The following is a 13,939-nucleotide window of genomic DNA, read 5'->3' as shown; positions in this document are numbered from 1 at the left end:
GAACCAGAGTGGACCTAGTGCTGAGCCCTGGGAGACACAAGTAGTGAGACCTCATCAAGATGCGGACTTAAGGGAATCTAGTTGTACCACTGTTTGAAAAATGAATAGTTACTCTCCATTTTGACCTATTTTCCTCAGGTTCCCAGGTTTCCCTTCTTCACGCCATCGGTAACGGCTGTTCGTCTCCCGGGGAGCGCCAACGGCTGACCCCCGACAGCGCCTTGTGGCCCTCCACCCCCGAGATCCTACGAGAGCTCAGCCGCTACGCCGTCACCGCGGATACCGTCACCGTGGGCAATGAGCTGCCGTCACCATCGGACACGTTTACAGGGGACAGAGGGGGAGGGGGAAGAATGCAGCAGCACAATCAGACCACAGAATCGGACCACAGCCGGCAGTTCAGAGAGGACGTCGGAATGAGCATCAGCGAGGCTCTGCAACGCTCCAAACGCAAGATGGCCGAGAGCCGTGGACACAAGCAGGGGGGCAAACGCAGCTCGACAGCAGCCGGTTTCCCGGGCCTCTCCCTGGGAAGCGGCGGCCTCAGCTTCCCCCCCATGAACCAGGCCCTGGAGGGACACATGAGCCACCCGCTGCTGATGGGAGGCAATTCCTCGTCCCCCTTCCTCCAGTCAGCAGGACAGACTCTGGGAGACCTGCAGGCCATGTTCCCCTCGGCAGGGGCGGACCTCCTCAACCATGCCTCCTCAGCCACAGGAAGCAATGGACACCTCCCCTCCTCCACCACCACCTCCACCAACACCATGCCTGTGTCCTCTGCCTCCACCACTCTGCCCCCCTACCTGATGAATCCCAGTGTAGCCGACCTTCTGTCCCCAGGCTTCCCTCTGAACTACAGTCAGTCCCTGCTGCCTGATCCCAGGATGTACCCCAACACCCTGGGAGGAGGCCCAGCCAGCTCTGGAGGAAGCTCCAGCTTCCTCTCCCACTACCCCTCTTCCCCCTCCAGCCTCCTGGGTGCAGCCCTGAGCCGGCCTGACACCCATCACATGGCCACGGACAACGGCGGCAGCAGCTCGGACGATGACGTCATCGAGGTAACAGGACAATGAGCCAGCATTCGTTAACCCTGAGGGGATAAGTCGCAAAAACAAACAACTCCCCGCCCTAACCTGGCTAACCCTCTTAGCCCCTCTCCACACACACACACAGACTCCTATGAGCGGGCAAGTGAGCAGGAACGAGGCGTACCTCAATGTGCTTACCAAGACAAAGTAACAAAATCCTTATGCTGAATATCTTACTGAAGAGACTGAAGATTTGCCTGAGCCCCTGAGGTTGGTGAGGCTGAGCACCAGAGACCATGGATGGGAATGGATGGACTTGTTGTTGTAGGGGACCAGTTGGTTGAACATGAGGCTTCCAAGCACTGCCTCTACCGCTATGTCGTCTAGCATGGCCGTGCAGTTATTTTACCCCCGTGACGATTACTGAGGCCTGTCAGGACACTATCTCCTCGGAGCTCACATCAGATGGTACTATGTGATCGTCTGTTGGACCGTTTGCATTCAAAATAAAAAAACGTGATTTTAGAGCCGTTAGCTGTTTGATAGACATTGTAGCAAACCCAGTTGGAAAGGATGAGAAGACAATATACACTCCCCTACAAATTTATTTGGACAGTGAAGTTAACATTTTTACATTTGCCTCTATACTCCAGCATTTTGAATTTGAGATCAAGTTTTTCATGAGGCAACAGTACAAAATATCACCTCTTATTTGAGTGTATTTTCATACATACAGCGCCTTCAGAAAGTATTCACACCTCTTGACTTATTACACATGTTGATGTGTTACAGCCTGAATTCTAAATAGATTGAATACTTTTTGTGAAAACATGTTTTGAAATGTACTGAAAAGGAAATACAGACATCTCATTTACATAAGTATTCACACCCCTGAATCAATACTTTGTAGTAGCGCCTTAGGCAGTGATTACAGCTGTGGGTCTTTCTGGGTAAGTCTGTAAGAGCTTTCCACACCTGGATCGTGCAACATTTGGCCATTGTTTTTTTTTTTTCAAAATTCAAAAGCTCTGCCAAATTTGTTCATCATTCAAGTAGATGTAAGTCAAAACTAACTTGGCCACTCAGGAACATTCACAGTCTTCTTGGAAAGCAACTTGTGTAGATTTAGCCTTGTTTTGTAGGTTATTGTCTTGCTGAAAGGTGGCTTCATCTCCCAGTGTCTGGTGGAAAGCAGACTGAACCAGGTTTTTCTCTAGGATTTTGCCTGTGCTTAGCTCCATTCTGTTTATTTTTTATCCTGAAAAACTCCCCAGTCCTTATCGATTTAAAAGCATACCTGTAACATGTGGTACTCAGTAATTTGTTGTATTGGATTTGCCTATGCAATACACTTTGTATTCAGGACAAAAGGTTAATTGCTTTGCCACATTTTTTACGAAATTACTTTAGTGCCTTGTTGCAAACAAAATGCATGTTGTAGAATATTTTTTTATGTACAGGCTTCTTTCTTTTCCCGTGGTCAATTATGTTAGTATTATGGAGTAACTACAATGTTGTTGGTCCATCCTCAGTTTTCTTCTATCACAGCCATTGGCTTATGGCTGTAACGGTTTTAAAGTTACTATTGGCCTCATGGTAAAATCCCTGAGCGGTTTCCTTCCTTTCCGGCAACTGAGTTAGGAAGGACGCCTGTATCTTTGTAGTGACTGGGTGTATTGATATACCATCCAAAGTGTAATTAATAACTTCACCATGCTCAAAGGGATATTCAATGTGTACTTTTTTTTAGCAAAGGGGTTGAATACTTATTGACTCAAGACATTTCAGCTTTTCCTTTTGAATTAATTTGTTAACATTTTGAAAAACATAATTCCACTTCAACATTGTGGGGTATTGTATGTAGGCCAGTTACAAAACAAAATCTAAATTTAATTCATTTTAAATTCAGGCAGGCTCTAACAACAAAATGTAGAAAAAGGCAAGGGGTGTGAATATTTTCTGAAGGCAATGTATCTGTTTACCATTTAGAAATGAAAGCACTATGTGTCTAGTCCCCCCATTTTGAATATGTAATATTTTTTTTTTTACATAAGTATTTGGACATTTACTTAGTGTATTAAAGTAGTCAAAAGTTTCTCCGTGGTTGGTCAGTACCTTTCTCGGTCTGTGATGTCATGTCAAAATCATTGTGAGTGGAATGGATCGGGCCTCAAGGTTCTGTTTTTCCACTGGAATAAAATCTGCAATTGGACATGGAATAAGCCTACTGGAGTTATTATATAACTCTCACTTTTTTGTGGAGTTTCAGTTTACTCTCTACTACCTATTTCACCATACACTCCTCACAACCTCCACTCTACCCTCCCACTACTGCTTACTTCCTTGTCCTCTACCTTACAGCCTGTTTCTAGTTGATCATGTTTTTTTCCACCTCACTTCGGAACCTCAACCTTTTTCTAATTGGCCATGTCTTGTGTCTATCAAATGATTTAGCCAATCATCCCAGTCCTTTTAACAGGGAACACTATTTCCTTGGAGAAGGAATCCCCATCCTCCCTCTCAATCCAAATAGTTTCACTGTGCTTATTATTTCTTTGTGTTATCATGAAGAGAACATGATCCATATGTTGTTTAAGTAACAATGTTATTTTATAACATCTTGATAATGTTAGCTTGCCTTGACTAGTTTGTAATTTATCTTATTGTATGAATTTACCAAAATTCTTTATTTATAATGATGAAAACGAATTCATCTGCTGTATTATTTTTTTATGACTTTTTTTCCCCCCCTCTCTCTTTTTATCCACGTTGATCTTTTGACCAGTGTCTGTGGAAGAGCAGAGAAGTGGCACAGACTGACTGTGTCCCTCCCGATCTCTGTCACCCCCATGTATCCAGCATATGACAACTGTGTTACTTCGTTAATGTTATTTTAACATAATAAAACACACTTCTCCTGCGTTGTTACTTCATTTTATTATGACACTGACTTTTTTTTTTTAATGGGCTTTGTATGTTCTACGCACAGATGTTTTTTGAAGTTACAGTACATTTGAAAAAGTATTCAGACCCCTCGACTTTTCCCACATTTTATGTTACAGCCTTATTCTAAAATGGATTAAATCGATTCTTCTCATCAATATACACACAATACCCCATAATGACAAAGCAAAAGTTTTTTTTTTGTAAATCTATAAAAAATAAACTGATCACATTTACGGAAGTATTCAGACCCTTTACGCAGTACTTTGTTGAAGCACCTTTGGCAGTTATTACCTTCTTGGGTATGACGCTACAAGCTTGGCACACCTGTAATTGGGGAGTTTCTCCCATTTTCTTCTGCAGATCCTCTCAAGCCCTGTCAGTTTGGATGGGGAGCGTCGCTGCACAGCTATTTTCAGGTCTCTTCAGAGATGTTCGATCGGGTTCAAGTCCGGGCTCTGGCTGAGCCACTCAAGGACATTCAGAGACTTGTTCCGAAGCCACTTCTGCGTTGTCTTGGCTATGTGCTTAGGGTCGTAGTCCTGTTGGAAGGTGAACCTTCTCCCCAGTCTCAGGTCCTGAGCGCTCTGGGGCAGGTTTTCATCAAGGATCTCTGTACTTTGCTCCGTTCATCTTTCCCTCGACCCTGACTAGTCTCTCAGTCCCTGCCACTGAAAAACATCCCCACAGCATAATGCTGCCACCACCATGCTTCATCGTAGGGATGGTGCTAGGTTTCCTCCAGACGTGAAGCTTGGCATTCTGGCCAAAGAGTTCAGAGTTCAATCTTGGTTTCATCAGACCAGAGAATCTTGAATTGCATGGTCTGAGAGTCCTTTAGGTGCCTTTTGGCAAACTCCAAGCAGGCTGTCATGTGCCTTTTACTGAGGAGTGGCTTCCGTCTGGCACTCTACCATAAAAGCCTGATTGTTGGAGTGCTGCAGAGATGGTTGTCCTTCTGGAATGTTCTCTCATCTCCACAGAGGAACTCTGGAGCTCTGTCAGAGTGACCATGGGGTTCTTGGTCACCTCCCTGACCAAGGCCCTTCTCCCCCGATTGCTCAGTTTGGCTGGGCGGCCAGCTCTAAGAAGAGTCTTGGTGGTTCCAACCTTCTTCCATTTAAGGATGGAGGCCACTGTGTTCTTGGGACCTTCAATGCTGCAGAATTATTTTTTTTGCTACGCTTCCCCAGATTGGTGCCTCGACACAATCCTGTCTCGGAGCTCTATGGACAATTCCTTCGACTTCATGGCTTGGTTTTTGTTCTGACATGCACTGTCAACTGTGGGACCTTATATCGACAGGTGTGTGCCTTTCCAAATCATGTCCAATCAATTGATTTAACCACATCTCAAGGATGATGAATGGCAACAGGACGCACCTGGGCGTCCAACCTAATTCATTGGATTGAATGTCAAATCTCATAGCAAAGGGTCTGAATACTTATGTAAACTAGTACACAAATGTATCGCCTTATAAAAACAATCACAAAAAAATGTGCATTGGTCCATTCAAGCCTAAAGGCAAATACAATCAAGCAGCATCAGTGGCCGCTTGGAGTTGTTTTGCATGGTTAACAACCAATATTAGTACTTCCTTAGACGCATAACAGGCATTCTTTGTCTCCTTGGCTCTCGGATACAAAATACTACTGTACTACTATACACTACTAAATACTCAAAAAGACCGAGGCCTGTCATCACATAAAAAAAAAAAACCAGCTAAGCTATGCTCATTGGTGATTCCGTGCACTTTTTTTGCTCAAGGTAGAATTAACATACACATAGACCAAACTTTGAAATTAGAAATAGTTCAGCAGTAGATGTAACAAAACCATAATTTCACCAATGTAAGGCACTGGTACTTTTGGGCATTAGGCAGAATGCAGGTTGGTCTTCCAAAGATAGCCCTACGGCGAGCCTTACAGTAAAGCTTTTATTAAAGCTTCATTTGAATACAGAAACAGTTTATGGCTGCTGTTTGTGAGCTTGGTTTTGGCGGCCAGCCTGGTCAGGACACCAGCCGTTTCTTAGCCATGTAGGTATTGGACACCTGGCTCATGATGACCAGGGTGCTGAGGGCAGGGCACAGTGCTGCCAGGTACCAAGTGTATCCTCCCACAGCGCCTGTAAACCACACTGAGCATATGCCCAGGAGCAGACTGACACTTCCCAGCAGGTAAGTGACTAGGCCAGATGCTGCGTGGTAGCGCTTCAGCTTAGCCAGGGACCACCCCTTAGCCAGGGAGTGGTAGAGGAGGGGCAGAGCGGCCAGAGACTGCACCCCAACAACACACAATGTCCCCAGGCCCACCAGGCCGTGCCACGAGGCGAAGTGGGGCTTGCCGTTCAGGTGCTTGTTGTAGAAGATGGATGCCAGGCCCAGGGTGGCACAGCTGGCACAGAGGCACTGCAGGATCCAGTGGACACGTCCCTTGGTCTTGTGGGAAAGCTTCCGAATGGGAGAGCAATGTGGAGAGAAGAGGAGCACAGCCTCTGTCATGAAGAGGGAGAACTAAGAGGGAAGAGGGGGATCAAGAGGAGATGGCGAGAGAACGGCAAGAAAAGGTGAGAGTGGTGGAGGAAAGATAGAATGAACGTGAACTGTTGTAACACTTCTGAGACGTTTGAATGAGATGAATTCACAGATTACATTATGCACACACAGAAGTGTCATCCTTACCGCCAGTGTCATCAGGAAAGGGTGCCAAGAGAACAAACCTGAAAAACAGATCAACCCCCAAAAATATTGTCTCGTTTCATCAACTCAATATAAAGTATTCCATGTGTTATATGCAGATATTGAACAGCATTGATGGGTGCTCTGCTGCTGGCGCCAAGGCTGGATTACTCACTTGTTCCAGGCTTGGCCAATACCGTGATAAGCACCGTTAAGACAACACAAAGCACGTGAGTCAGTATCCCACATGCGACTTTCCCAAAACGGTACATTCGGGGCTCTGATTCGGGGAGTTCCGCCATGGTTTCCCGCCTTTCCCTCGTACAAGAGACGGACAGGTAGAACTGTGCGCTTCCAACGTCAGGGCAACCACATTTCAACCCACAGCTACCTTTTTACCCCACAAGGGGGAGTTGATACCTTTTCCTGAAAACAGAAAACGCAGATTTTTAGTAGATTCCTCGAAACCCATAGAAAAAGTTCATACCAAAGCATAACACCATTAAGTTCCTCACTAAATTGATTCAGTAAAGTAAAATATGCTTCACGCGAAAGCTATTGCAAACCGTTATTGACAAGTGAGAGTGGGATAAGCACGTCAAACAGTAGCCTACCACAATAACCACACGTTTTGTTAAATAAGACTAATACCTACCGGAATGTCAATATTTAAATTGAATAGAGGTTATGAAAATGGTCCTTAATTGCGCGCAATGTTCTATTCTCAATCAGCATGACTATGCGGCGTTTGCTTGACGTTGAAATTTGGGCTGCGGTGTGACGTGGAAAGAATCACTATACACTTCCTACTTTCTCAGGTGCATTTTGGGAATTGTAGTTTATTTAAGCAGTTGCGTTCCAGTATTTCAAAGCTTTTGGAATGCACTGAGCACATTCTTCCTTATCAAGACCCGACTACATAAAGAGAGGGGTTAATTATTTAATTTCCATCGTGGAACAGGCTGGATTCCAACTGTTGCACCAACACTGTGTTATATTCAGAAGGAATGCTAAAAAAAAAAAAAAGGAATGATCATGGAGCACAAACCATCAGCTGGCCAACATTGTATTTTCTTCACTGCACGAATTAACTTTTCCTAATCATTATTTTTGGTGGAAAGTCGAATTTTGCCAGTAGAGCAAGCACCGAGCAGTAGGCCTAGGGAATGAACAAGGAATCAAGAATACAACAGAATGTCCAGAAGTAATTTGCTAAATCTTGAATAATGCAGTCTGTAAACTCATCATGGTGCATAATGATCTCTCTGTGGAGCCATTGTATGATTGTAGCATTGTGCTGTGTGTTGCTCACTGCTGTTAAATGGGCACCTGGAATAGGCTACCACCCATTTCAAACTGCACCACTCAAAGGACACAGTGCTCCTCCATTCACTACTCAATGTGCTCCAATTCCTCCCAAACAAGCATGAGACTTGTGCAACACGGCTAGACACTAGCATGACACATTCTCACTAGGGCATAAAGGCCCTCGTCCACTCAGATACACTGCAACCAACTAGTCGTGCGGATAGCTGAAATAATTGTTCCATTTAGCATACAAGTATCAAACTTGGTACACTAATACTATATAACTTAAGGAACATTTTAAAGATTGGAGGCAGTCTGGGAAGCCTGTCAGTCACCAGGGAGGCCACTTTCATAAAACAGCGGCCATCCGAATTTCCTGTTAGAAGAAAATAGAGTAAAATCATTCTAAACAATATAAAAAATGACTTTAATGTTATCTACCCACTAAATAAACTCCACAGATAATATATACAATCATTCTGATCATAAAGTACTCTTAAGACCTTAATAGGGGTCATATTGAGGTCATTTTGACTATAGTCCAGCAGCTACATGACTTTTTTGGGGACTTTGTGATAGAGCCACCAAATTTCACACAAGGGCATGTCTAAAGTATTTTTGGCAATAATGTTGTGGCCCTTTTTAACCACTTTTCTACAAAAAATTTAAAGTATAGATTTCATTGTGTTCTCCAGACCCCCTCAAACATTTGAATTAATCATTGGGCTGTATGTACCAATTATTTATGGAGATATGGCCATGGGAATCCTGTCCAATATGGCCCTATGGAGCTGGTTGGCGGTCATTTTGGAAAACGGTGTATAATCATGGGTATAATGCTGCCGGTGCACACCAGAACGATGAATCAATGTCTCGCAAGAACACTTAGTAAATGATTCATTATGATTCTGTATAACAGCCTGAGCATAATAGCATACTATAACATTACTATAAGACCAAAAACACCACGTAATTTCTTATGACATTTATGGATGATTGTACTAAATGGTTGCATTTTTTTCCTCATGATTCTGCTATAGAATAAATGTGCACAGATGGAAACAATGTAGGTAGGTTAGTCTGTAGCTTGTTAATATCATATGCTCTGAAATCCGCTAAAAGAGTATTTACTCTCATCACTCGAGGGTTTAAATGCATGAAATTGAGTGATAATCATATTATATATAATTGCAGTCAGTAGACTACAGGGAACACCCATATACCTTTTTAGAGTGTTTACATGTAAACTATTGGAACTAACAATAAAAAACATTTACAAAACACTGTAATTTGGCATGTGTTTGCACCACTTGTCTACTAAAAGTTTAAAGGATACGTATATTTTTTTTGGCCATTTCATTGTGTTTTTTAGACCCCCTCAAACATTTTAAGCCATCATTGGGCTGTATGTGCCAATTATTTATGGATATATAGCCAAGTGAATCAAGTCCAATATGTAACCCACCACCTCAATTCGGTCGTATGTAGCAACATTTTAAATTGTGTTTTTTTTAAGTACAGACTCAGAGCTACAAAATGGCATACACTGTAGTTGAGGTACAATGGGAAAGTAATTCTGTTTTGAAAGTTGATTAACTTGTAACCCCACTTTTGAGAAAATGTCCCTTGAATATTATGGTACACCTACTGGAGAGCTCTTCTTTGTCAACACCCATTCAAGGTGATTTGTCACATGCACAGGATACAGAAGGTGAAAACAGTACAGTGAAATGGTTACTTGCATATTTGCATAGTAGCAATATCAAAAATAGAAAGTGTATAAATATAAAAAAATATTACATGATGCCTACCCAGACACACCTGGCAAACTTGATGGGTCATGTAATCATCTGGCGAAGTGGAGTCTTTTGTTTAGACATGTAGCTAGATAGCTTGATAAACAATTAACCATAATCCCAACCCATACAGTACAAATATATTGTCATAACTAGCCACCATGCATGAAATGCTGTAGTATGAGTCTGCCGGTTAATAAAGTTAACCAACTACATTTAATGTTAGCTAGCTAGCTAACATTAGGCTATAACTAGCAATGGGTTTCTGAGATACAAATTATATTACTACACATATCAAACACGTAACGCTAGCTAGAGAGCCAGGAAGCTAATGTTTGCTAGCTAGCTAACAATACGCTTTAACTTGCAATGAAAACGAGTTTCTTACAAAATTAGAAACGTAAAGTATAATATCTGAAAATGTAGCTAGACCAAATCAAATCAAATCAAATTTTATTGGTCACATACACATGTTTAGCAGATGTTATTGCGGGTGTAGCGAAATGCTTGTGTTTCTAGCTCCAAGTCCGTGTCACGACTTCCACCGAAGTCGGCTCCACTCCTTGTTCGGGCGGTGTTCGGTGATCGACGTCACCGGCTTTCTAGCCATCGCCGCTCCGTTTTTCATATTTCGATTTGTTTTGTCTTGTTTCCATACACACCTGGTTTTCATTATCTAATCACACTGCATGTATTTAGTCCTCTGTTCCCCTCCATGTCTTTGTGTGTAACTGTTTATTGTTATGTGAGATGTTCACACGCTATACTTTTGTACATGTTCCGTGTTTTCTTCTGGGCACTTTGATGTCATTTTGTGCCTATTTCTTGACCGGAATAAAAGTGCGCCTGTTAAATCTACTCTGCTCTCCTGCACCTGACTTCGCCTCCCGTACACAGCCGTAACAGTCCGTGCGGCATAGACTAAATACAGTAGAATAGAATAGAATACAGTATATACATATGAGATGAGTAGTACAAAATATGTAAACATTCTTCAAGTGACTAGTGTTCCATTATGTCACATCTATTCCCGCTCCCCCTCTCTGGCGCTCATTGTTGCCAGTTTACTGATTATTACGTACACCTACTACCATCGTTACACGCACTTGCGCCTCATGAGACTCCCTGGACTCCATCACTTCTATGATTATCTCCCCTATATCTGTCACTCCTTTTGGTTCTTTCCGCAGGCAGTATTAGTTATGTTTCTCATGTCCAGATGCTACTCTTGTTTTGTATTCTTCCATGTTTTTTTGTATTATTAAATTCACCCCTTAGACTTGCTTCCTGACTCCCAGCGTCTGCGTTACACATTATTAAAGTGGCCAGTGATTTCAAGTCTATGTATATAGGGCAGCAGTCTCTAAGGTGCTTGTGATGGCTAGTTAACAGTCTGATGGCCTTGAGACAGAAGCTGTTTTTTAGTCTCTCGGTCCCAGCTTTGATGCGCCTGTACTGACCTCACCTTCTGGATGATAGCGGGGTGAACAGGCAGTGGCTTGGGTGGTTGTTGTCCTTGATGATCTTTCTGGCCTTCCTGTGACATCGGGTGCTGTAGGTGTCCTGGAGGGCAGGTAGTTTGCCCCCGGTGATGCATTGGGCAGACCGCACCACCCTCTGGAAAGCCCTGAGGTTGTTGGCGGTGCAATTGCCGTACCAGGCGGTGATACAGCCCGACAGAATGCTTTAAATTGTGCATCTGTAAAAGTCTGTGAGGGTTTTAGGTGCCAATCCAAATTTCTTCAGCCTCCTGAGGATGAAGAGGCGCTATTGCGCCTTCTTCACCACACTGTCTGTGTGGGTGGACAATTTCAGTTTGTCAGTGATGTGTACGCCAAGGAACTTGAAGCTTTCCACCTTCTCCACTGCAGACTCTTACCCGTATGCATGGATGAACGCTTGTTTGGCCCATTGTGTCAAGTCACTCCGGTTCATACTGACAGTGTGCAGAAAGTATTCTATCACAACTTTTTCCTACAGATCTTTGTCAATAGTGCCTGCTAAATTCAGGGCAGCAGTTTTGTTGAGTGCAGCAGCAACACTTTTGCAGTTCTCCATGGCTAACGTTATATCTTTCAAAAAAGCCGCGGTAGCAAGGATCATCTACACATACTGAGCAGCTCATGTTATAGACAGAAGCATGATACATGGCAGACCAATTCGAACGCATCTCTCGGTATGTCCAGCCCATCCATTATCTCAGCCAATAATGGCTAGCGGGAAGGTTCCTGACTTTTTCAGTTGTTAAACCAACTAGGCTCATAATTAAAACATTTTATTTGTATTTACAGATGGCATACAAGTTTGTTATTAAGGCACATGAAAGTTCATATGTTCCAGAAGACATTTCTGTCAAAAAACGCATTTTGATAAAAACAAATATTGTTTTACGTTCAAATGCCTCTCCTGTGAAGTTGTAACATACGACATACACATAGCTTGAGTAAAGGTAAAGATAACTTAATAGAAAATGACTCAAGGAAAAGTAAAATCACCCAGTAAAATACTACTTGAGTAAAAGTCTAAAGGTATTTGGTTTAAAATATACTTGAGTATCAAAAGTAAATGTAATTGCTAAAATATACTTAAGTATCAAAAGTAAAAGTATAAATAATTTCAAATTCCTTAGATTAGGCAAACCAGACAGCACGATTTTCTTGTTTTTAAAATGTACCTATAGCCAGGGGCACACTCCAACACTCAGACATAATTTAGAAATGAAGCATTTGTGTTAAGTGAGTGAGCCAGATCAGAGGCAGTAGGGATGACCAGGGATGTTCTCTTGATAAGTGCGTGAATTGGACCATTTTCCTGTCCTGATAAGCATTCAAAATGTAATGAGTACTTTTGGGTGTCACGGAAAATGTATGGAGTAAAAAGTACATTAATTTCTTTAGGAATGTAGTGGAGTAAAAATAAAAGTTGTCAAAAATATGAATAGTAAAGTAAAGTACAGATACCCCAAACTTATAACTTTAAGGTATTTTTACTTAAGTACATTACACCACTGGGTCTTAAGACTATTTTATGATCAGAATGATTGTCTATATTATCTGTGGGGTTTATTTAGTGGGTAGATAACATCAAAAGTAATTGATGATTTTACCCTATTTTATTCTAACAGAAAATCCGAATTGCAGCCATTTTATAAAATGGTTTGATACTTGTATCATAAAACAGAACGATTTCGGATATTTTTGTTTTTTATCTGCTGGACTAAATTGTTTATTCACTCACATGTGGTCATAGTATGTTCTCCATCTCTCTCTCACTCTCTTTCTCTCTTGCTCTCTCTCTCTGTTTAATTATACAGTACTTGTCTCTTGGTTTCTATTTCAACTGTGTATAAATGGGCAGGAAGGATACAAAATGTTTGACATCATGATAAAGGTGTATTTTACTTCCTCTTGCCTTCTATTTTCCCTCTCAAGAATGAGAAAAAAAGTATGTTTATACAATACAACCCATCAAATGTAGGAATAAACTATTTTATAATTTATGAAATGGTTTTGGTTCAGGACTTCCAACTGGGCCAGTGTTAATAATGCAACATATTTCTTGTCAAATTAGTTTTGCATTCAGTTCACTAATGTTGGATTACTGGTCAGAAAAGAGCCTGCTCAGATTGATGCTTTGAAATGAGTGGATTAATTTCGGACTCCAGCAGGCAGCAACCATAGCAAATCAGCCATTCAAAACCAATTAACATATTTTTCCAATGGGAAAGAAGGAGAGGATTCCTTCCATTCTTGTAACCAATGGCCCAGTGCCAGACTCTCTCTCTCGCTCTCGCTCTCACTGCTCAGTGTTTGTTATCTACTATGGGCCTCTCAGAGTCCCTCCCTCCCTTCCCCTTGACGAAGACAGCGTTTCCTCTCTGAGCAAGGAAGAAGATAAAGGATAACATAAAGTCACACTGGGTTCATCATAAAAAGGAGGGAGCATGATAGTTATAGGCCTACCGTGCAGAGCAGTTATCCTATTCACCTGCTGTTCATTACTCCATGCATTCATCTTGTTCAATAAGGTCTGCAAATGCTATACTAAAAACACATTACACTTTAATATTCATACAATGTAGACTAACATCTCTGCTTTCATCTTCACTGTGTGGTTTTGGAGAACGGAGCTCCATATTTCTAACCCGAGGCTTCTCTTCGGGTGATTTCCAAAACATTGAATAT

General features: G+C 42.2%; 2 protein-coding genes across 4 annotated transcripts in view; one reads left to right on the top strand and one right to left on the bottom strand.

Annotated features, from left to right (window-relative positions):
* The window catches only part of rad54l2 (RAD54 like 2), a 38,798-nt gene extending 34,850 nt beyond the window's left edge, over positions 1 to 3,948 (top strand). For all 3 annotated transcript variants that reach the window (XM_014132005.2, XM_014132006.2, XM_014132007.2), the window contains exon 22: positions 139 to 3,948. In XM_014132005.2, the coding sequence (XP_013987480.1) occupies positions 139 to 1,073 (935 nt within the window). In that variant the 3' untranslated portion in view covers positions 1,074 to 3,948. The remainder of the gene's footprint in view (positions 1 to 138) is intronic.
* A 960-nt stretch (positions 3,949 to 4,908) lies between these two features.
* Positions 4,909 to 7,447, bottom strand: cyb561d2 (cytochrome b561 family, member D2). Its single transcript, XM_014132008.2, has 4 exons — positions 7,307 to 7,447; positions 6,827 to 7,077; positions 6,655 to 6,692; positions 4,909 to 6,486 (listed from the first exon to the last, which is right to left on the bottom strand). Exons 2-4 carry the CDS (start codon positions 6,951 to 6,953, stop codon positions 5,983 to 5,985), a joined length of 669 nt encoding a protein of 222 aa, XP_013987483.1. The 5' UTR covers positions 6,954 to 7,077; positions 7,307 to 7,447; the 3' UTR covers positions 4,909 to 5,982.
* Positions 7,448 to 13,939: the final 6,492 nt, after the last annotated feature.

Source organism: Salmo salar, chromosome ssa12 (genome assembly GCF_905237065.1).
Source record: "Salmo salar chromosome ssa12, Ssal_v3.1, whole genome shotgun sequence".
NCBI classification, from domain to species: domain Eukaryota; kingdom Metazoa; phylum Chordata; class Actinopteri; order Salmoniformes; family Salmonidae; genus Salmo; species Salmo salar.
Note: the sequence above shows the minus strand (reverse complement) of the source record. Positions and strands in the feature narration are given on the sequence as shown.

What these genes read in the sequence shown, in the direction of transcription:
- cyb561d2 (XM_014132008.2), bottom strand. Translation starts at nt 6,953, where the DNA reads ATGGCGGAACTCCCCGAATCAGAGCCCCGAATGTACCGTTTTGGGAAA. An exon ending in ATTGGCCAAGCCTGGAACAA is followed by an intron (nt 6,693 to 6,826) that starts GTGAGTAATCCA and finishes TCTGTTTTTCAG; the next exon opens with GTTTGTTCTCTTGGCACCCT. An exon ending in CTTTCCTGATGACACTGGCG is followed by an intron (nt 6,487 to 6,654) that starts GTAAGGATGACA and finishes CTTCCCTCTTAG; the next exon opens with TTCTCCCTCTTCATGACAGA.